The sequence below is a fragment of the Molothrus aeneus genome, chromosome 3 (assembly GCF_037042795.1).
Source record: "Molothrus aeneus isolate 106 chromosome 3, BPBGC_Maene_1.0, whole genome shotgun sequence".
Classification (NCBI taxonomy): Eukaryota; Metazoa; Chordata; class Aves; order Passeriformes; family Icteridae; genus Molothrus; species Molothrus aeneus.
In genome coordinates, this window is record NC_089648.1 from 21,960,780 (window position 1) to 21,982,133 (window position 21,354).

A 21,354-nucleotide genomic window follows, 5' to 3' on the forward strand; every position below is an offset into this window, starting at 1 on the left:
ACCTCCCCAGGGCACTGCTCCCTTCCCAGGGCAGAGCTGCAGGAGCTCTCTGGCCCTGTGGGGAAGGGAGGAGCCCTCTCTGCTGTCTCTGGGGCAGCCCAGGCAGCTGGGGGAGAGCAAGGGCTGACTGCACCCTGTCCTTGCTCACATCCCTCTCCCTCTCTGCACAGGCTGCTCCTTCATTCCCCCACGATGGTTTCTCAACTGCCCCCTCCGCAAACTGTTTCATCAGACACGCTTGGTTACCAAGCCCAAAAAATCCCCAAACCCTGGAGAGTAACTCCTGGGGCTGAGGCCATGGAGCATGACTAATGCAGAGCTGAGAAACCCTGGCAGCCTGTGACAGCACAGCTGTAAAGCAATTGTTAATTCTGCTGTTGTTAACAGGAATGCTCCAATTTCTCTCTCATGTGATTCGTCCCATGTTTCCCAATAACTGCTGCAAAACCAACAACCTGCCTCTTCACAGGAGGCAGCTCTCCAGCATGGAAACAGACTGTCCTGAAGTCACCTTTCCCTGCCTCCTCCACATTAATACAGGCAGCAGCAGAAGGCTGGCTCCTATCCTGCAAACACATTTTCAGAGGGAAAAAAAAAGCCTTTTTGTAATCTTTGAAAGGAGCAACAAAACGTAATAGACCTCTTATCCTGATTGTTTTGCTAGTGAAAAAATGCTCCATTAGAACATGAACTCTTTAGCTGCAAGAACAATTTTCCTACAGAGACAGGTATGTCTTTCTCTTGGTCACCCATTAGTAGGATTTCCTTAGAAATTTCCTGAGGCAGGAGATACTAAGGAGAAATTCTCATCTAACACCTTAACACCAGTTATTTTTACCCTTGGGTTTGAACTGCCCAAAGCTACGTGCTAATGCTTTGGCACCAGTGTTAGCAGCCAGGGCCTGGAACAGGGAGTCGACTCTCACACTGTGGTACAGCACATTTCCCAAAGAATACAGGATTAGTTGTCAGTGCTCTGAGATCCTCCTAAAACAATGACCAAAAATTGCATTCTTAAGAATGCCATCACCCTCACAAAGGTCTGGTACTGAGGTCAAATGAAGAGGAAATTGTGTTACATTTGTTTAGTCAAGATGAGTAATTACTCATCATTGGTGCATTCTTGTGAAAAAATGGCCAAACACTCACCCTGCAGAGACCACACACTGTCAAGTAAAACCAGGTAAAATATCATACTTGCTAACACCTTATTCCATTTGTGTCAGAATTTGAACAAGGGTTGTACAGTTTAAAAAAACCCAACCCTTTAGATTCCATTGCTATAACTTAGTGTCCCCACAAAAATGCATTAGGTTCAGCCACCCCTCTGAAAGCCACATTATCACCAGGAGGATGGGCTCCAAAGTAACTCATTTGGAGCCAGCAGCTGTCCCAGCAAACAAAGCATTTGTATCCATGAACACACATCCAGGATGGGCCAAACTCCGACCTTGGTGCTCATCATCTCCCAGTAACTATCTTTGGCACAAATCTTGGACAAACCCCTGCACCAGGGAATTATTTAAGATGATAAAAAAGGACCTTCACACCAGCACAGAAAAGAGCTCCCCATATCAGCAAACCTGTTTGACCCACTAGCACAGGCTGCTATGCAGAATTCCTGCCTAGGATCAGTGCTGGCTGATGAGGCTCCCTACTAAGGCAAGTAAGAATTTGTCAGGGCACAAAACCCTCCTGCACGAGCTCTCCAAGGCTCTGTGCTAGCAGCTTCGAGCACCTATTGAAGGCAGTGAAGAGGCATTTACACACTGCTTTGGCAATCAGTGAGTTATAATTAGTAATCAACATCAGAAATGTGACACTGGTATATACATATCAAATTTCCAAGTATGCTTGTCTTAGGAACAAACCCAGTAGCTGATAAAAAAATCATGAGGGCCTCAGTCTACAGTCTGGCCTTACTCCCTTAAGGCACTTTGCTTTTAATTTCAGTGTAGGAAGAAAAATACTTGCAGAGTTCAGGCTCTGGCTCAGAACTCTTGCTGCTTCTTTAAACAGGAGCTGCACTGCATCATGTTATCTCCCTAAGCAGCTATCCCACTTTAGCTTCCTCAGAGGTCAGCTCTTATCTCTGCTAAGAACATCCGGTGTAGAAAGGAAATTCCTTAATCCTATTTTGTGCGCTTGCTTTCATATGCACAGCCATAATTCTCCCACATCCAGCCTGGGCCATAAAATAAAAATCCTTGATAGCCACTACTGCTCTGTGCTGTACAGGAGACAGATGTCCACCAGGACAAGTTTTCTGGGGCTGGCTCTTAATTCTTGTGTGCTACAGCAGAGGTATGTAAAATTAAAAGACATTACTTAAAATGCAAAGCAAGAAACTGCATGGATTTTCATGTCTACTAAATGGTAACTACTGGAGTTCACAGCTTATGAGGAATACAGGAATATGACAAAAATTGGCAGGAAGCATGTGCCTCATTTACTCAAGGAGTATATTTCACTTTGGTGTATTTACTTAAGCCTCCTAGACAAGAACTCCCTCAAAGCTTATTACAGGATGTTTCCTTCTTGCATTGGGGCTGATGCAGGGCTCACCTGCCCCTCCTGAGAACAATCTTCCTGCAGCCCCTAGCACGTGCTTACCCAAACAAATCCTTCTAATTTTAACTCCCTTTCAATTAGACTTGGCTTCTGGGAAGGAGAAAAAGAAAAAGGCAGCACCAGGATGCTTCCATGTCCATCTACAACCACCAGGAGAAAAACCAGACAAAGCAACCACCTCACCTCCACCTGTGGTGCCAGATACCATCCCAGAGGCATTTGCAATCCTCTGATTTTGTACTTATCCCTGGTAAAACTGACCAGCCAGAGGGTCTGCTGGAAATAGGAAGCAGAGATATTTAGGTCTCTCCAGGAAAAACACAAAACCCATAGCTCCTACCCAAGCACATGTAAGGATTCTCACAAGTGTCAACTTGAAGCAAGTCCAACTCTCATTCAGAAACACCTTTGTGCTATAGAGCCCATGACTGCACCTCCCTTGTATATGCTTACAGAATAGTGACTCATTTAATACTTGGGCATTTTTCTTATCTTAGACAAGAAGAAAAACTTCCCCCAAGAAAAGAAAGTGAGTTTGCTACACCTGAAAATGAAATAGTCCAACTAAAAGCTATTTATCACTGCATGAATCTTTACTGACCCATGAGTTTTTTAATATACATGAAAAATAGTTTCTGGATTGATTTTGTTTCTATACAGAAAACACCTTCTAAGCCTTGCTTTTTGGAATGACACCCTTCATTTCTTGTTGGGCAGAGTACTGAAATACAAAATTTAATACTATACAAACCATTTCAACAGAATATTTAACAAAAGGGAGTAAAAAGTTTAATACTTTTTTAAAAAGCAATATAAAAATCTGCATTAGGAGTAAAATGCAGGTCCATCCACTCATCCAGTCTGCAGAATCACTTAATCATTTTCTCCTGTAACAAAGAGGTGCACATTCTTCTTGGACTGTAGCATTTGAGCGGTGCGGTCTATGCCAACCACTGCAGCCAATTTCTGAGCATCATACTTGGAGTAGAGCACAGTACAAGTCCAAGTAGCATCCACCCCACTGTCTGTGGCCTTCAGCATGTTGCAAATCTCACTGTAGAAGTGGGAGTATGTTGGTAACTCATAGAAAATGAGGTTCCTAATGCCTTTTATCGTATACCTGTAGCAGAAAAAATAAAAACCAAAACACTTGAGGCAAATTTTACAAAATATACACGGTAAAACATCAGTCCTCTATCAAGTCTTCCAATTTCCATCAACCTCAATGCACATCAGCTGTAGCTCGACTTTATAAGCCCTGTGTCACAGACTGAAGACTAAACAGAGAAGTGGAATTTAGGGGAAAATCTCACAATGCCAGGCACAATGACTTCCTCTAAAGTACCAACCTCCACCAATTTATGAAGTGGTCAGCCTCTGCAGCCTTGGATTTTAATACAGTGAAGCTTGATCAGACCAAGCCTCATGAAACTTTTCATATTCGCCAACACATCTGCTAACAGAAAGAAATCCTGTTCCATTAGGAACTTGAAAGCAGCTCCAGGCAGGATGTAACAAATTTTCCAAGTGGCCTCAGCTTGCTGTATTGCATTATTGAACAAATTATATACTCCTTCCAAAATTTTATACAATTACTGTGGCACAGATGAACACAAATAAAAGGCCCAATGAATCCCATTTGCAGGCTGTATTATCCTGTCTTGACATCACTGGAACTTGGCAGCACTTTCCTTCCTGAATAAAGCTCTGCTCATAACAAAATATTGAAGTCTCTGCAAAGGGACTGCTGACAACAGGCAAGAACTTGAAAGTAAACTTCACAACTCTTACTTCAGTCAAAGAAGTCCTCAGAGGGATCCAAAAGATTCAAAAAGCAGCACAGCCCATCTATGACTAAGGTCAAACTCTACCTTCAGAACAGCACACACACACAACTCAGAGGGAAAACTCAGTCCACAACTGTTGTCATCTTATTGCAAAGCTCCCATACCTTCTTGGTGATTTCTCATGGGCATCTCCTCACAGCACTGACTCCTTCACAGCAGAACCAACAAACGCCATCTCTCCTCAACCAGCTAACCCACTCTTTTGTAGCACTCCTCTTCTTATTGGACACAGCTGTGGCCTGTTAAGGGCAGGCCTGTTCCTAATCTTTGGTGATTGGTACAGCTGCAGCTCCTCAGGGGTGAGACTGCTTTCTGAACTATTCTCTTACATTCTATCCCTCCATGCACAACTCACCTTTTGTAGAAGTGGAAACGCTCAGTGAACAATAAGAACTGCTTCTCTCCCTTGAGAAAGAAGCGCCGTGCCCTGCAGACAGCAGCCTTTTTGGTGTATTCACAGATGTGAGTGAAATTCAGGTCCTCTTTCTTGAAGTAGTTGCGAAGGCGCACGTAGTCGAAGTAGGAGGGGACGTAGATGAGCGTGTGGGACATGATGGCGTCACGGTACTCGGGCAGAACTTTGTCAATGAAAAACTGAAACCTCAATTTAAAAAAACAAATATGTTTTAACCAGAGTGAAACTTCAGCTTTCTAATACTGATATGAGCTCAGACAGAAATATCATCAAACAACACACTGCCAAAGATTTTCACAACATTTTTCCTTCTTTTAACTTCACAGGACTTCTACATGTATAGAAGATAAAAGGCATTACCAGCACTACACAATTGTGGTAGAGATTGGTATTTCTTCCCCAGACTGTATTCTCCAGTGGCCTTTGGCAAGGAGAAGGTCAGTATTCCCCTCCACCTGTGCAGAGCCCAGCCTACACCTGAGGACTAATGGAGATGTACTTGTGTGGTGAACCCACAGTGTGCTCTGCAGTACGCTCCACTGAATCTAAAATTGCAGTCATTAGGGCACAGCAAAACAGTCTGAGACACACAGTACCTGCCATCTATCACAGAAGTTACACTGTCAGCTTCTAATCTCCGAAAAACATGAGGAAGCTGGACCACAATGTGGCTGATGGAGCCAGTGAGCGGCACGTTGCGGATGGCCACCTGTGAGAAGGAAGTAGGAAGTTCAGGGAAGCAGCATTCCAAAGGCAGGCACAGTGCAGCCAGCTTTTTGCAGCTCACATCTGACAGCACTATTTTTAAGAAAAACAGTGCTCAAGGCTGTTTTTAAGAAAGCTCCAATACAAAGCTACAGTCATGATAGACAAACCAGGTCTGTTAAATACTTGATGACTGCTTATGCCCTGTATATTTGAGAAGGTCTCCTGAAGTTTTTGCTTTTCCTGTTTCTTTCAAAATACTAAGAGTTCATGCAACTTGCATAGTAGGAGATAAAAAAAGGGAAGCAGACGAACTCTCCATTTAACAACAGAGTAAGTAAAACAAAATAACTTGAGTCTGTCAAATTAAAAAACCAAAATCTGATTTCTGACATGAAACAGCAGCTACTATGAAAGAAAAATATGAAATAAGCATCACTGCATGAGGAGCAGCTCTTCATGCCTCTGGCACAGAATGTAATGTCATGGATTCAGACTGAAACATTTGGGTGAGGGAAACAACAGGCACACAGTCTTTCAGCAGCTGAGTTACAGAATTTTTCTGCAGGTTGGGTTTTCTCTTCCTCTCCCCTTCCCCTGCACAGCAGCATTCCAGCTGCTCTGTGAACTCACCTGCCCCATGTAATTGAAGCAGTGTTTGTTGAAGACAGAGTTGATCTGGGGGTCCTGGAGGGCACTGAACAGCAGCGTCTGCCGGTAGTACTTGGACCAGTTGTTGAGATTCAGCATCCGCACTCGGGAAAAGTCCACGCCGTGGGAGTCCAGAGGCAGCAGGTTAATGTGCTTCATCAGGTGCTGCACACACAGGTGAAGACACATCACTGCTGACATCCCTGACTGCCTGCAAAAGCCTTAACTGCAGTGGGAAAGAGGGCAGGGACCAGCAAGGCAGCACAGAATATAAACAAGCAGCATCTCCCAAGACACCACTGTCTGGAATTTATTGACCACAGCAAGAGCAATTTACTTGACTTCCTGCCACAGAACTGAAAGTTACCATCTCTTTAGTCACTAGGAACAGTAACTTTCTAATCTTCTGGGGCAACTATAATGGACTTGTTTGTACTAAAGTCAATGGGCCCAAGGTTTCTGAGCTAAAAGAAGCCCAAGCACAGCTCAGCTCTCATCACATTCGGGTAGAGTTTGAAGAAATTCACCACATTTTACCCTCAGGGAACAATGCCTAGGACTGGCACCCCTGCCACCACTTGGCAGGCAGTTGCACCTAAAGGGAAAAACAGAAAACAGACTCCAAGACTCATTCCTTGGGTATTGTGTAGGCTCATGTGCCCTTTCTGTGACTCCTGAGGGAAGAAGATCATCTGGACTCATCCAAAATGCATACTGACATCATGTAGTCAAAATTTCTGGTCTGGGGAACCTCAGAGGTGTTTTAATGTGGAAAAGAAAACCCTACCATTTCAATCCTGAAAACTTCTATTAGCCAAAAGCCAAAAAGCAGGGGTACTGCTGCAGGCTAGCCACAATCCAAGAGCTCTACTTGCATTAAATGTACAGGAGACCCTTCATACTGTTTAACTCTGGACATGACCAATGCTTAGTATGTGCAATCAGTAGAGACATGCATCAGTTCCTCTTGCTTTCTGGAGGAACCTGAAATAGGCTGCACAGATTCCTCACATGGCTGCAATCTGACTGAGACACTGGGCAGTCAGCTGGCAAATTTTTCCCAGATGTGATTAAAGAAATCATCATTCTTAATGCTGCAAGATAATTAAAACTGTCCAAAAACACCTTTGATGAAATACACTACTAAAGCACCAAACTAAGTTTTAGAGAGAACATGTACTACTACCCAAAATCTGTAGAAAGAATATTCTTAGTATAAGGAAAATATCAGGGTGGAGAGAGGAAAAGAAATGAACATCCATGTCTAGAATCAAGTCAGTAAAAAACAGCAATACTGCTCACTGCCAAAACTGAGTAACATCAGACCAGCAAGACACAGCACAGCACAAAAATGAATGGACATATATGAAAAACACAGCACAAAAATGAATACATATATGGAAAACTCACCAGAACGTGTTCCCAGTTCTGCATCAGGTAAATGTCTGCTTGATCAATGATGAGGATTTCTATTGATGACAGAAAATCAAAGTCTCTTTTCTTCTCCCCCTCTGCACCAATGACAGTCCTGATGCCCAGGGGAGAGGCAATGATGATGTCTGAGGAGTAGAAGGGTGCATAGAGTCTCATGCTCTTCTGCAGGATGGCAACCCCTGTCCAACAACACCAACAGCAACTTCTCAGTTAACATCAATTATCAACCACGTTCCTCCAGGAGGCTCTGGAACAGTAATTTCCCCCATTTCCTCTCTCCACACTGATGAATATAGCTGGACACAACTAATTTGTCTGAAATTCTCCTTTTCCCAAGAAGTGCTTATCCACCCTACACTCATTTGACAAGCATGTGGAAAATTTTCATGTAGTTTGACAAAGCATTGCTGTATTATTTTTTAAAAGATTTTTCATAATCTGAATGAAAATTTTTAACTGAAACATATTGTTTCTGATTTTCTACTGAACAGGGGAATGAGAACACTGAACAACTTAAGAAAAAAAAATGCAGAAATTATTAAATACTCCTTTCTCCCTGAATCCTGAACTTTGGGTATTACAGTAACTGTTACTTTAATCTGTCATGAAAGACTTGGGGTGGATCTCTTGACTATCAACTGCCTTTATTCACAGGGCTGAAGGATTTGCTACTAAACCTCAAAGGACACATTTCTTCATGCTACAGTGACTAAAGTCTTGCACCTACACTGCTTCTCACACCACATGTTGCAGGGTACATTCTGAACCAGCCTATGCATCACCTCTCATGTTATAGACACGAAAGGGAAGGAATCAAAGGAGTTTGTGTCATAACTACGTGGCATTATTTCCAAAACCCCCAGTTTCCCGGTCTTAAAAATGCAGCTAGTCCAGACACATTCAAACCACCCCCTTCAATCTGCCCAGCAAAGTCTCTCCAACTTCTCTCCCTGTCCATCTGAAGGCAGATAGCATGGCTTCACCTGAAGGCCCTTCCAAGAATTTCAGAAACAGCAGCTGGGACCTCTCCTGCTGTCTATTTCAACCCAAGGATAAAAATGAAAAAAGGAGGAAAAAAAGAAAGGTTCAATTGGTTGAATTTCCAAGAAGAAGATATCACTTGTCACAGCATATACATAGTTTAGAAACATCAAGTCTTTTTTCTGTTTAAAAATGTGAAAGAATGGTGGTTTCAGTAAGGCATAACAAATGTGCTTTAAATTAGATCTTTGTGCAGAAGTAACAGGGTGTGCAGCACAGTAAGAAAGAGAAATTATTCTGTTTCTATAATTTACCTCTGCAAGTTAACAGCACTGAAAGTTTCTTCAATCATGTCTTAACACTTAGTGGAACAAGCAGAGTGTGGTATGGGAGAGGACTGAAAGGAAAATTATTATGCTACTGAAAGTAAGATGCTCTCAGCCTGAGAGATACTCACTGGGGAAGGAAGAAAGACTGACTGAGACCTGCACACATCTTCCACTGTATCATTACATTTCTTGGGGTGCCAATTTATCTTTCAAGGTGCAGTATTTCAAAAGCCTCTCATCTGTCAAGTTAAGTTAGAAAAACTGCCTTCTCATCCTAGCAGCTCCAGCAACCAAGCCACCATCTAGTTCTATGCATACTGAGTTACTAAACAGCATAAGTTTACAATATTATATGAAACAGTCTCACATTTTCTGCTTGTCCAACACTCCTACTTGCTGGCTACCCATTTGCTTCCATGAAAACCATGGGAAGCACAGCAGAAAACTGCTTTGCTCAGTACTGAGCTTTAATTTTGTTCCAACCATTACACGAGACATTGTGAACAGGCTAATTAAACCCAAAAGATTTTTTTTTTTATAACATGAAAAGATTTTGCTGCATAATCAAGGCTATCTTCAAAATGAGGTGTGGGCAGTCCTGCTAAAATAAAGCTGTCATTGCATTTTAAATGATTCTGAACTTGATGTGAAAATAATTATCTCTCTATTTTCTCTTCCTTTTTAAGTTCTGGAAAGGCAAGAAAGATTTTCAGAAAAATCCAGGTTGCCAGGGCAAAACCAGCAGGAATACCACACAGCTGAGAATCTCACCAATCTTCCAGCCCTGATAGCTCTAAGGCAATGGGAAAAATTTGTTATGTAGCAGTTCTGTACAAGCCAAAAATCATCTGTTCAGTAGGTTATTACCAATTCTGAAGTGGTCATCAATGTTGCCAGCAAAGACAGCTTCATAATCTTCAGGTCTTTTCAGGTTGGGGGGCTTCTCGTCTGGGTCAGAGCCATATTCCCCTTTGAAGCGCTTTTTATTACTCACATCTATTTTTTTCTTGTCATTCACTTCGAGGAGACTGATGAAAATATGCACAATGCGCAGAGCACACTCCCTGAAGGGCACTATCATCAGCACCTGTGCAGATCAACAGGGACAGAGAATAACCCATCAAACAGGAACACTCACCATTAAGCGTGCAATAATTAAACTTTGGCTTGGATCTTCCCCCGTGGGGTATCCCAACAATCCAAACAAAACCATTCTGACAAGCAGCAGGGAGGGAAGATACACTGGGATGCACTGCTCTCAGCCAGCAGCTCAGCCTGGTTGCCCAGCTCACTGAGGGGAACTGAAAACTAAGCATGTTTTCCAGGCAAGCAAGAGCTGCTGTGACACAGAGACAGGGTCAAGGGCTGGCTCTTGGATGGGTGGCAATAGTTTCTGCACAGAACTCCAAAATATAAATGGCTAATGGGGGAGTCAACACAGAAACCAGAGATTTGCCAGGCATGCAGCAAACACTGAAACCCAACTCTGGAATTGTTCAACAGGCAGCTGGCACACGGGGAACAGGCTGCCATAGTTGAATCCACCTGGTTATCAACTACAGGATGCTGTGAATTCAGGGAGGATTGGTTTGGGGCCCAAACAGAAAGATCCTTTCATGCAGGCAAGTCCTTACAAGTGCCTAAGGACAAAAGAATTTCTGACATATCTCTCACTGAGTGACAGCCTACACTACCTGCAGTGATACTGAAGATTGATATGGAGGCACCTGTCGGCACTGGCAGATTTAAATATGGAAGAAGGAAAACTTATCAGTCTGTGGTGCCAGGGACAAAAAAACCAGATTAAGTCAAACTCATGGTTTGGCACAGAACCAGGCTGGATAACAACCCTAAGCTCACTGCTTCTCACACAGCATTTTCCCTGGCCATGGAGGACAACTTCCAGGCATGATAAAGGAATGTAGAAAGGCATATGCCCAGAAACACATTCCCTGAGAGAGCAGCAACAGGAATACTTGTGGGTAAACTACGAGGATGTTTGTACAGCCTGAGCAGGCAGCCAGGGTGGGGGTCAGGGAAGCAGAGCTCCCTTACCTTAGGCCTGGTGAGCCCCTGGTCCCTGTGGTCATCGGTGTCGGTGCCTGGCTTTCGATCCCTCCGTCTGGCGTTGTTGCTGAGCACCTGGGCGTTGGCCTTGAGCACATGGTTCAGGGCGTGCAGGCAGTAGGCGTGCCGGATCTCCTCTCCGTTTGTCAGAGCAGATCTTTCCGGGTAGAACAAGTCCCGGTAGGAATTCATGACACAGAAGAGCTCTCTTTGTAACGGGGTAAAAGAGGAATCCGTTGGCTTGTCCGCTGCAGACAGAAACTGTTTATTCACTTTTGGCCAAGTGGATTCCAAAGGCTTGTGGAGATGAAGCTGTTTCACATCAAATTCTTTGTCTGCTTTGAAAGTTTTCTGTTTCTCCAAAGTGGAAGAAAAAACTACTTGACCCAGCCTTGGCCACTGGAAAGAAAATAAGCCAACAACACTGAGGAGTCATATGTACCAAACCTTGCACACTTCAAAGCATATCACCACAGCTGGTGATAGCAACTTTAATCAAGTTTGTGAGATTAAGGAAATCATCTTTTCATAATACAATATTTTTGCTTTTTATTTCAATATGCAATCCCTTTGAGAGTCTGCCAGGATAAATAACAATAAATTTCAGCTTGGTAGATCTGGATGGATCTTGCAATGATGTGTCTGTAACTATTCCCATGCCAGAGGAAACTGAGGAATTTTCTGCCTAACCCACCCAGCAAATCAGTGGCTCAAACCAGGGACGAGATGAGATCCCTGCAGTCCAACTGTGCTTACCAGCTGACCCCAATCAGCACATACTTTAATCAAAGAAGAAAATAAACCCATTAGGGGCTAATCCCAGAAGTTGTGATACAGTTGTTAAATGCAATCTTGTTGGGTGTCTGTCTGATTTTGAACAGCTATCAGTGTAGTAGGGGAAAACTCTAAACTTTAAGCTTTCTGCCATGCAAATTGTCCCCAGCTGTCACCGTAAAGTAGCTACACCAATTTAAGCAAAGATATATCATGCATTGCTTCAGGTGGCACTGGTAATTTTGGCCACCATGTGCCAAAAAAGTAAATTAAATTTCAAAAAAAAAATCACAGCTTTCTCTCTGACTAACTAACCATTGGATATCTTCCAATGAATGTCACCCAGCATATGGCTGACCAGAATGGGAGGCAAGTCTCCAAAACAAAATCAGATGTGGAAAAGTTATGAAGCAAAGGTTTGTCTAAAAATGACTATTTTGAAAGCCAATATTCTTTGTCAAGCAATGAGGTGGTTTTCTGGTAATGTAATTCATGTATTATTGCCAGAATTAAGTAATAAAGTAATGTAACCAATAAATTCCCCTTCACTGGCTTGTAAATGTGTACAGGGACAGAGCCATCCTGAACCAAGAACGTGAAAATGCATCACAAGTACCTTTAAAAGTGCACATGGTCACCTCAGAAGTTCAGCTGCAGAGCACACCCCTGGCATTGTGCTGTCACCACTCAGAAACGAGCCCTGTTTCCACTCTTTGTCAAGGTTTTGGTACTACAGCTTAAAGTCTAAAGCTATGTGTTTCAGGTGTGTCAGCAGATGCCCCCAAGAACAGCAGACTTCACGTTTCAACTCTTGCTCAGCAGCAAATGAAGAAGAAAACAGTTCAACAACAAAACAGTGAAAAAAAAAATCTCGATAATTCTCGTGTCAGCAGCTAATAATAACAACTGTGATCTACTTCACCTAAATAAAAAAGGATTATTTTGATCCAGGCATCTTTAGGAATGATGGATGGCTACAGAAAATTATTACCTGACTTTGAGTTGAAGTTTTAGGAAGTGTAGACATTTTCTCTATTTCCTTTTCTTCAAGTTCTTTGTCCATGTGCTGCTTAAATGGATCTATTTACAGTAACAAAAAAACCAAAAAAATAGCCTGAGAACTATTGCAGTTAATAGTAGAATCAAGTTGCAGAATGCATTTGCAAATGAGATGAACAGTCTCCATGCTGGCCAACACCACAATTAAAACTAGTTATTTCAAAGCACTTGGAGATGAGAGAAAGGATGTCAAATTCTCTCTGCAAAGAACAGAGAGAACAGATTTGACAGATTGCTTTTAAAAAAGAAAAAGAAGCACTTATGGAAGTACTAGAATTTTCAAGCACTAATCAAACGTTAGACAGGAAAACAATATGTACTGGAAAACAGTGGCAATTTTTTGCCTTAAGCTCTGGCATGTCCATTGCCTGCAGGTGAAAAAGGCTGTCAATAGTAAAGTCCCAAGTGAACTTGCTAACCTTCCTAATTTACAAACAGTTCTGCCCAGTGATATGAACACAGTCTGTAATAAAGCAGAGAAATATTAGGCGAGTTTTGGAGATGGGGGGCAAAAATTGCCTTGAGTGAGAAAAAGTCTGATTTATCTAATCAGCATTTCTTTTTGGAAAGGAAAAGAGAGGCAAAGAACTGTTAAATCACATTATACTCAAAGACACTGGCATGCACAAAGTCACATGCAAAGTTAATTGTGAAAGCCAAGCCCTGTATCCTGCTTGCAGAACAGGAGCATTCACTGCATAAAGAAAACTAATTAGGGAACACTGGTGCTTGCCAGCAAATATCCAGCCCACACACAAGTTACCCGGGCAAAAGTCAAGACATTTACTGATTGTGACAATGAAAAAAATTTGAGAAAATCTTTCTAGAAATGGAAATTAACTGGGTATCATTTAATTGTACTGCAGGGTCTCTCCTCAGTTGAGTTTTATGGATTCCAACATTTTCCCAATAAAGTAGAAGGAGTAATGGGGTGCATTTTCAGGAATTTTAGTGACTCTGGGACCAGAGTAGAAATTAATCCTCTTTCTGCTGTCTTAGGTAATTCATTTTCTGTAATAGATTATAAAGACACTTCCAAGCTGCAAGAACCCACTGAGAAGTAGTGCATCATTTATAGGTGGAACAAAGCTGTTAGGATACTTAGCATGCAGTTGGAGAGCTACTGTTCTCATTAAAATGCAATGCCAGCAGCCTAAGTCATATTCTCATGGTAACAAGAACGAGCTGTTTTTTCTATCACATGGCCCTTTGATGCTTCCACACATTTCATGTATCACCCAGGCTGCCTCCCAGATCTAATGTCAGCTGCTGCTCCAAGATGACAAGCCAGCATCACTAGGGATGCTACAAACATATTTCTCTCTCTCAAACTATGCCATCTGATATTAAAGGCACAGAGCATTAAATATGAGCAGAAGCTGTGCGAGCGCCAGTGCGTGTGCCCTGTCGCTGAAGGATCACACACCGGTGCAACACAGTTATTTTGTTACATATGGTGGGACAACTCCAACACTGGAGCTTCAGATGCGTCCATCAGTGCACTGAGATTCTGGGATACACCCTTAAAAGACACTACATGTGCTCTGCAGATGCTTCACTCTCTCCTCATCCTGGTGCAGTCAGACTCCTCTGCATAACCTTCAAAATTCTGAGAACGCTGAGCATTTGTCTAAATTACTGTGGCTGCTCCAAGCTTCTCAGAATCTGACCTCTAACTCCACTGAGATGTGAAGGAGGCCCTCACAGGTCAGCTTTGTGATTATCTGCTGTGCTGTTTGTGCCAAGAACATCTTCCACAGTCAAGTGCAGGCTTGCAGAGCTTTTTGTATTACAGTGGCTTTTAAAACTACTATTAAAGCAGCAGAACAAGATAACACCCTCCACACACTTTTCTAGTTCCTGATACTTTAAGCTTTACCAGTCATAGCAGAAACCCCACATGAATCCCAGTCCCCAGGGGCTACAGAGAACAAATGGTTCAGCTACACATCTGCATTAGTGTTAAGGGTCCCTTATGTAACCAGCTGGCATGTGGGCAGCATGAATAATGTAGTGGAAGAACTTAGAAGCTGTACAGCCCATTGCTAGGGTGTTGCACAATTCAAACATGTTTACAGATACTCCTCTAAAGGCAGATCCTTAAACACAAACACACAGTTTTTTTACCTTCTGGAAGAGCTTGTGAAGAACTGCTGTCTTTCCTATCTGCATTGCAATCTCCACTCTCCTCTTCCATGAAATTGGTTTCCAAGCTAAATTCAGATTCGTGTTTCACATCAGTAAACTCCTCAATTACTCCATGACATGGGTCACAAGAGGTATCTGTGCCATCAGCCTGTTCCTGGCTGAGCATCTGCTCTGCTGTGTCTGTGGCTGTCAATTGTTAGAAAGAAACAGGTTATTCTCTCCTGGAAAAGTTACTGTCCGTAGATGTTGTTCCCTCTGAGTCACCAATTTTCTTCTCACAAAACCCTATCAAAAAAGCAGGCTTTGTATTCTACCATAAAGATGACTTTTGGCAGGCATGCCAAATGTTACATAACACAAAACGTGGTCCCCCCAAACAAAATTAAAGAAGTAACCAGTTTGGGGAATTTAACTTAGTTTCTGAACACCTAAATAACTGGAAATGATTAAAGGTTGACTCCGCTCTCCCAGCATTTCTTTGCAGATTTCATGAATGAGGACACCTTGCCATAAAGGCGGAGGTTTCCTTCCAATTTCCATATTCTTTCCCATGCTGTGAGGCAAACCTTTCCCTCCTCTCGGTGGCACAGCCAAGCCAGATGCTGCTTGAGGGAACAGCTTGTGTCTCCCATGAGTGGGTGAGAACCCCTGGTCTGCTGCTCCATGTGGATTTCCTCTGTGCTGCCGCACAAACAACATCTGAGGAAGCAGCAGCAGGCTGTCTGGCACAAAATGAGCACAGCTACCCTTTCCCCTGCTAAATCCTTCAGCAGCTGCTGCTCCCACCCACACAGAGCCAATGGAGCAACAGAGTCTCCAAGGCAGAAGAGCACCCAGCCAACAAGACAGTCTACACCAGGATCTCGGCTAAAAACATGCGTTAGTCAAACAACGTTCACCAGAGAAGCACGGGAAAAGACAAATTACCTTCTTCCTCCTCTGGAACATCATTCTTATCTTCTATGCCTTCCTCTGCTTCTCCAGTCTCCTGGGACCCTTCACTGCCCATTTCTGCCTCACTTTCCTCAGCTTCTTCGGATTCACTTTCATCTTCCTCTTCCTCACTCTCAGACTCAGGCGAGGTCTTCAGGGTAGCCAGGAGCTTATGATATCCAGAGACCTGTTCCACTTCAGTCTCTGAATCACTTTCTTTACTTGATTTATCAGAATCATCAGACTGGAAAGGAAGACACGAGTGTAAACAGCAACAACAGTAACAGCCTATAAAGCAGCAGGCAAATACCCTTACTTCTACTTGCACTATTATGTTTCCCCTCTCACATTAAACCTTACATAGATGCAATGGAATTTTTCAAAACCCAGCATTTTATGCCAATAACTATATTGGACACCTCCATTTAGGTTTTGAAAGCATCTTGGGAAACAGACTGAAGTGCCTCTTTCTGCACCAATTTGACTTGGAGCATCACAAAACCCAGTTCTTTCAGTATCAGCTGAGTGAGGACATTTGATCTCCACAGACAAAGCATTTACTGAACCAGCATCAAATTCTTCTAAGAAAACCACACAGGGATTGAAAATTGTAGAAAGGCACCCATACAAGGGACAGAGCATGCTGGAAATGCTTCTGGCTGTCAAGAAGGTAGGTGAAATAGCTGTCAGTGGGCAGTGGCTCCCTGGGGAGTTGCTCAGGTTTGGTTCAGCTGTACAGCTCTACACTTCAAGCAAGCCAGACTTGAGCCAGTTCTGTTCTGTCCTTGCACAAACCAGTGTCTGGATTATAGCCAAAACTATAGTGAAACCATGAGTATCAACACAACGTTAACTCCTTTCTTAGTTTCTTTTAGCCCCAAAAGGAAAAAAATCAGTAAATACTACATTAATGCACAAAATTGCTAAAGGAAACAAATGAAACAGAGTAATTAATTTTTCCAAATTAAAACTTTGAAGTCTTTTGTTAATCTGATGATAAAGGAGCCTACCAAATCCTGACTGAAAGAAAAATAAAGCACTGGCAATCTGAAGAAGGAGTATTAACATATTTCTTTGCTCAACAGAGAACAAAGTCTCCTAACTCATGCAACACTAAGTTTACCAATGTTATTAAACTAATTTAGAGCGTGATCTAATTTTCACTGTGACTAAAACACAAAAGTTAAGAACTGCTGTTATTTCCTGCTGCTTCTGCCCTCTGATGGCATTACAGTTTAGAGTCAGACATTACAGAGAACAATTCAGATCCACACAAAAATCACATTCATCTTTTTTTCCTTAATACTGGTTTTCTAAGTGGAACAACTTAATCAGCCTGAAAAAGCTGGAAACATGAAATGCTAAGCTTTTGACTTCATGAAACTACACAAAGATAAAAGTAAAGAAGGAATAAAAATACATTACCAGTTCACATGTTTGAGTTTCTTCTGGTCTTCCAGAAACCCTGAAAAGAAAGCACTAACATACCTTACTCTGCCAATAATGTTACACATAGGATGAAAGAAATGAGAGGAAGAGTGATTTGATCAGTTATGCAAGTTTAAAGTAAAAGAAAGCTTAAAACCCAACTATCACACATGTCTCCCTAAGAAAACAGACTGGGCGTTTGCCTTTAAGGTAAACCTTAAGGGTCACCCTCTTAGGTGATATGACTCTCTGTACATGAAGCCCAAGTGCTCAGGCATTACAACTGATCAATAAAAATTTTGAAATAAAATCCAGCGTTAATCAGAAGATGAGGTCTCAAAAGGAATTAAAAGCACCTAGCTACAAGGGTAGTTTGTAAAAAAGTTAACCAGAGACAGAGACTACTTCTAGCGCTAAATATTGGTCTGTGAAGAGGGAAACAGACACAAACTAAAGGAAAACCAGGATTAACCAGTGTTGGGACTGCAATTCTTCAAAGAAACCACTGTGCAAACTGGGCTTAAACTAACCTCGATTCCCTCAAAAAGATACAGTCCTGTGTGGGACTGAGCATCACTGTACAGGGTGACACACAGACCTTAACTCTGCGTGCCTGCTCCTCCAGCAGCAGCAGCACAGAGCACCGGGACTAAGCAGCTCTCGCCTCAGAAGTTCACACGTGGGTACAAAGGGAAGGCGGTCACTTTGACAGACGGGCATCCCGCCGAGGAGGGAATGGCTTCTGTCACACACATCTTCGCTACTCTATTTTCATACCCTTTCCGAGGTCAGAAAAGAGCACGGAGTGAACAGTGGGAAAGATGGAACCCTGACAAGCCAAGAGACCGGCCTGGTATCAAAATGGGAGCCCCCTCGCACACCTCAGCTTCCCCACTCCTGGCGGCAGCCTCCGGCCTGCACCACAAGAGTGTGCATTTGTTGCAAGAAAATCCGAGCCGACATTTCCTGCTTTCCGTTCTGCTTTCGAGATTCCCGGCTCGCGAGCGGCAGTGCTCCGTGCACCTGCAGCCCCCCTCCTTCCCTCGGAGCCCAGGGCCGGCCTGAGCGGGAGCGGCGGCCGCCCGGGCCGGCCCGGGCTGAGCGGGGCCCCTCGGCCCTGCAGCCCCGGCACCGAACCGCGGGCAAGGGCCTGCCCCGCCCAGCCCAGCACTCACTTGTCATAGAAAGGGTGCTCCTCGCCGAACTCCCGCAGGTGCTTCTTCTGCTTCTTGCTCAGGCTGCGCAGCAGCTCCCGCCTGGCTCGCCGCTTGCCCATGCCGGCCCTGCCCGGCCCGCTCCACGTGGGTGCCCGGCGCGCCGCGCTGTCGCACGGCGGGGCGGTGCCCGCAGCCCGGCGCCGCCCGGTGATGCCGGGGAGGGCGTCGCACCCTGGGAAGGCGGGGCCGCGGGCGGCTGGAAGGAGAGGCAGAGGGGGGTGAGCTCAGGGGCCGAGCCTCGCCCCGCCGGCGGCGGCCAGCGTGCCGTGCGGGGAGCGGGCGCGCATTTGTTCCTGCGATCCGCTCTGGGGAACGCAAAGTACCGGCAGGGAACGCTTGTCCCAGACGGTGCCCAAATTCAAGCCCGTCCCGACGCGACCCCGAGCTTGGTGCGGGCCGTGACGCGTTTCCGCTGCCGGAGCCGCGGTGCAGCCGGCGAGCGGCGTGATGGCAGCGGGGCGGGCACCGCACAGCCGCAGCCCGGCGCTGCTCGGGCTCACGGAGCGCAGGCAGACACTACTGGAGCTACCGCACTTTCTCCAACTGACCCGTGATCTGCAGTACTAACAGCTACACATCTTCTGGGAAAACTTTTACAATCATGCTAGAGGAAGAGACCCAACACAAGTCCTTAATACTCAGGCTTCCTTATTCTAAAAGCAATCAAAAGCTCCAAATGAAACTCCTCCGAAATCTAGCTCTTCTAACATGTCACTGCTGAATCTTACTGAGCGCTGTTTAAGCGTGCTTTACTGCACATGGAGACAATTTTTCAGAAACAACCATAAATTGTGTCAAATACACTAAATTCATTTTCAGTTCTTTGCATTAGAAGTTCTTTATATCCCCGTTTTTCTGTATGACCTAGCTGAAACTCCTCTAATCTTTAGTAACAAAGGGCTATAAATGTTGTAATTTGCAAAACACACACAATAGGTTTCAGTTTGTCTCTGGGAGTACAAGAACTAAGTGAGAGCAACATAATTCCAAATAGGATGGAGGCATGGAATATTTTAGGGGAAAAGAACATTTAGCATTTGGACTGTAGCTTCTTGACTATCTTGACCTGAGGGCACCCATGGATTTGACTGAAGCAAGCAAGCACATTTAACTGCACTTCAGTTACACAGAAGCCTCCAGGAGTTACTCCTGCATGTTGTTAATCCCATGGTCAGTCCCTTCAATAAACTCCTCTGGCCTGGGGGAAGTTGTCTTAATCCAAACCATTCCACCGACCGGCTTTACCCAGTACCCCACAGCACACAGACAGCAGCAGCAGCAGTTGGCTGTGCCCAGCAGCAGAAATTCCCTTGGCAGGTTCTGTCAAAGCTAACATGTTATGTAACAACACTAAAATAAACTATTTCAAACTAGCAGGGTTTTTGGGGAAGTTGGCAGTCATGCTCTGTAAGAGGAAAAATATTGCCAATCAATCTCACTTCTGTCAGGAATGTGAAAAAGGCAGTATATTTTTATGTTGCAAAATTGTTTCTTGTTGACTTACAGTTTGGCATTGGGAGACAGCAGAAGAGCAGGAGTCTGTTCAGAGCTGAATCAGGAGAGCTCAGGAACTCTTTGGGGATTGCATTCTTGTGTATTAAAAAGGGAAAATTATAAGACCTTGGTGACAGTAAGCCTGTAGCTCGGACTCTAGTGTGGTTTGTGTACTCTTTCCAAAGTTCTGGCTATGGTATTTCACACTACTTTGTGGAGTTTCAGTCTGCTTTTAAATATTGCCTTATGAATTAAAAATGCATGGATCCCATTATTTTGTCCTGAATGCCAGCACTTGCTTCTGTGGCCAGTTATTTACACTTTTTTCACCAGAATGGGGAAGTTTTTCTAGCAGCTTAGAAGATTTGGTCCTGTAGCTTGAAGTGGATCCTCACCTCCTTTTCCTCTCTCCATCCTGACTTCAATTTAACCATTGAAACCAATGATATTCCTGGAATTGTTTCCCTCGTTCTGCTCAACTCCTTCCCCCCTCCTCCCCATTCCTTGTGTGAGAAGGATCCTACTTGGGCAGCATTTGGTGTTTAGGATTAAACTACTTAAAATGTTGTGGTGCCATTGATGTGTGTCTTAGAAGATGTTTTTCCCAGAAAATGAGCACCTCAGCTCTCTTGTGAGGCATGGGCAGTAAAGCAGCACTGATGCTGATATCCCATAGACCAGTGAACATGTAACCACTGTTATATGATAATCTCTTTCTTAAATTAGATCTCTCCACTTGAAAATTTTAAATGAAATTTTTAAAATAAACTTGTAAAATCACCCTGGAGTTCCTAGTTGCTAACATGTAACATATCACCAGCAATGTTATTTTTACAGATTTCTTATGCATCTCTGATTCCAGCAATAATATTGGAAAGAAAACGAAGGAGAAAAGCTTGCATTATTTGAAATCTGTTCTGCTGACCCCATTCTGTCAGCAACCACAACTAAACCCCGTCAGCAGAAATGTGCTGCTGCTACCTGTGTATCTCCAGCACTTTTATCTGCATGACATTCCAGAGACAGATGGTTTATAAAAGCCACTTCCTTTATTTTAGAGAACTCTACTAATATAAACAGAACAGATTCCTCCTTGGTGGCTTACTGCCTTCACTCTTTTGTCTTGCACCAACTCCCTTTCATGCCTTTCTTCATACCTGCTTTTCCACCTTGGTTTTGCCCTGTCCCTTGTGAGATATTTTTTAGTGTATGGTTTTAATTGAAACAATTGTGATCACACACTTTCTATCCAAATTCATGAAGGGAGAGCTAAAATTTCAAATAATTTTGCCCTAAGATTC

The 21,354-nt window shown here is 43.6% G+C and overlaps 1 protein-coding gene across 1 annotated transcript; it reads right to left on the bottom strand.

Moving 5' to 3' along the window:
• Window positions 1–3,143: 3,143 nt before the first annotated feature.
• On the bottom strand, window positions 3,144–18,642 carry UTP25 (UTP25 small subunit processome component). The gene is made up of 12 exons (XM_066547853.1): window positions 18,518–18,642; window positions 17,340–17,379; window positions 15,909–16,158; window positions 14,961–15,167; window positions 12,766–12,854; window positions 10,989–11,399; window positions 9,801–10,020; window positions 7,600–7,802; window positions 6,172–6,354; window positions 5,430–5,542; window positions 4,774–5,019; window positions 3,144–3,691 (listed from the first exon to the last, which is right to left on the bottom strand). The coding sequence occupies exons 1-12, from the start codon at window positions 18,616–18,618 to the stop codon at window positions 3,445–3,447; spliced, it is 2,310 nt and encodes a 769-aa protein (XP_066403950.1). The 5' UTR covers window positions 18,619–18,642; the 3' UTR covers window positions 3,144–3,444.
• Window positions 18,643–21,354: the final 2,712 nt, after the last annotated feature.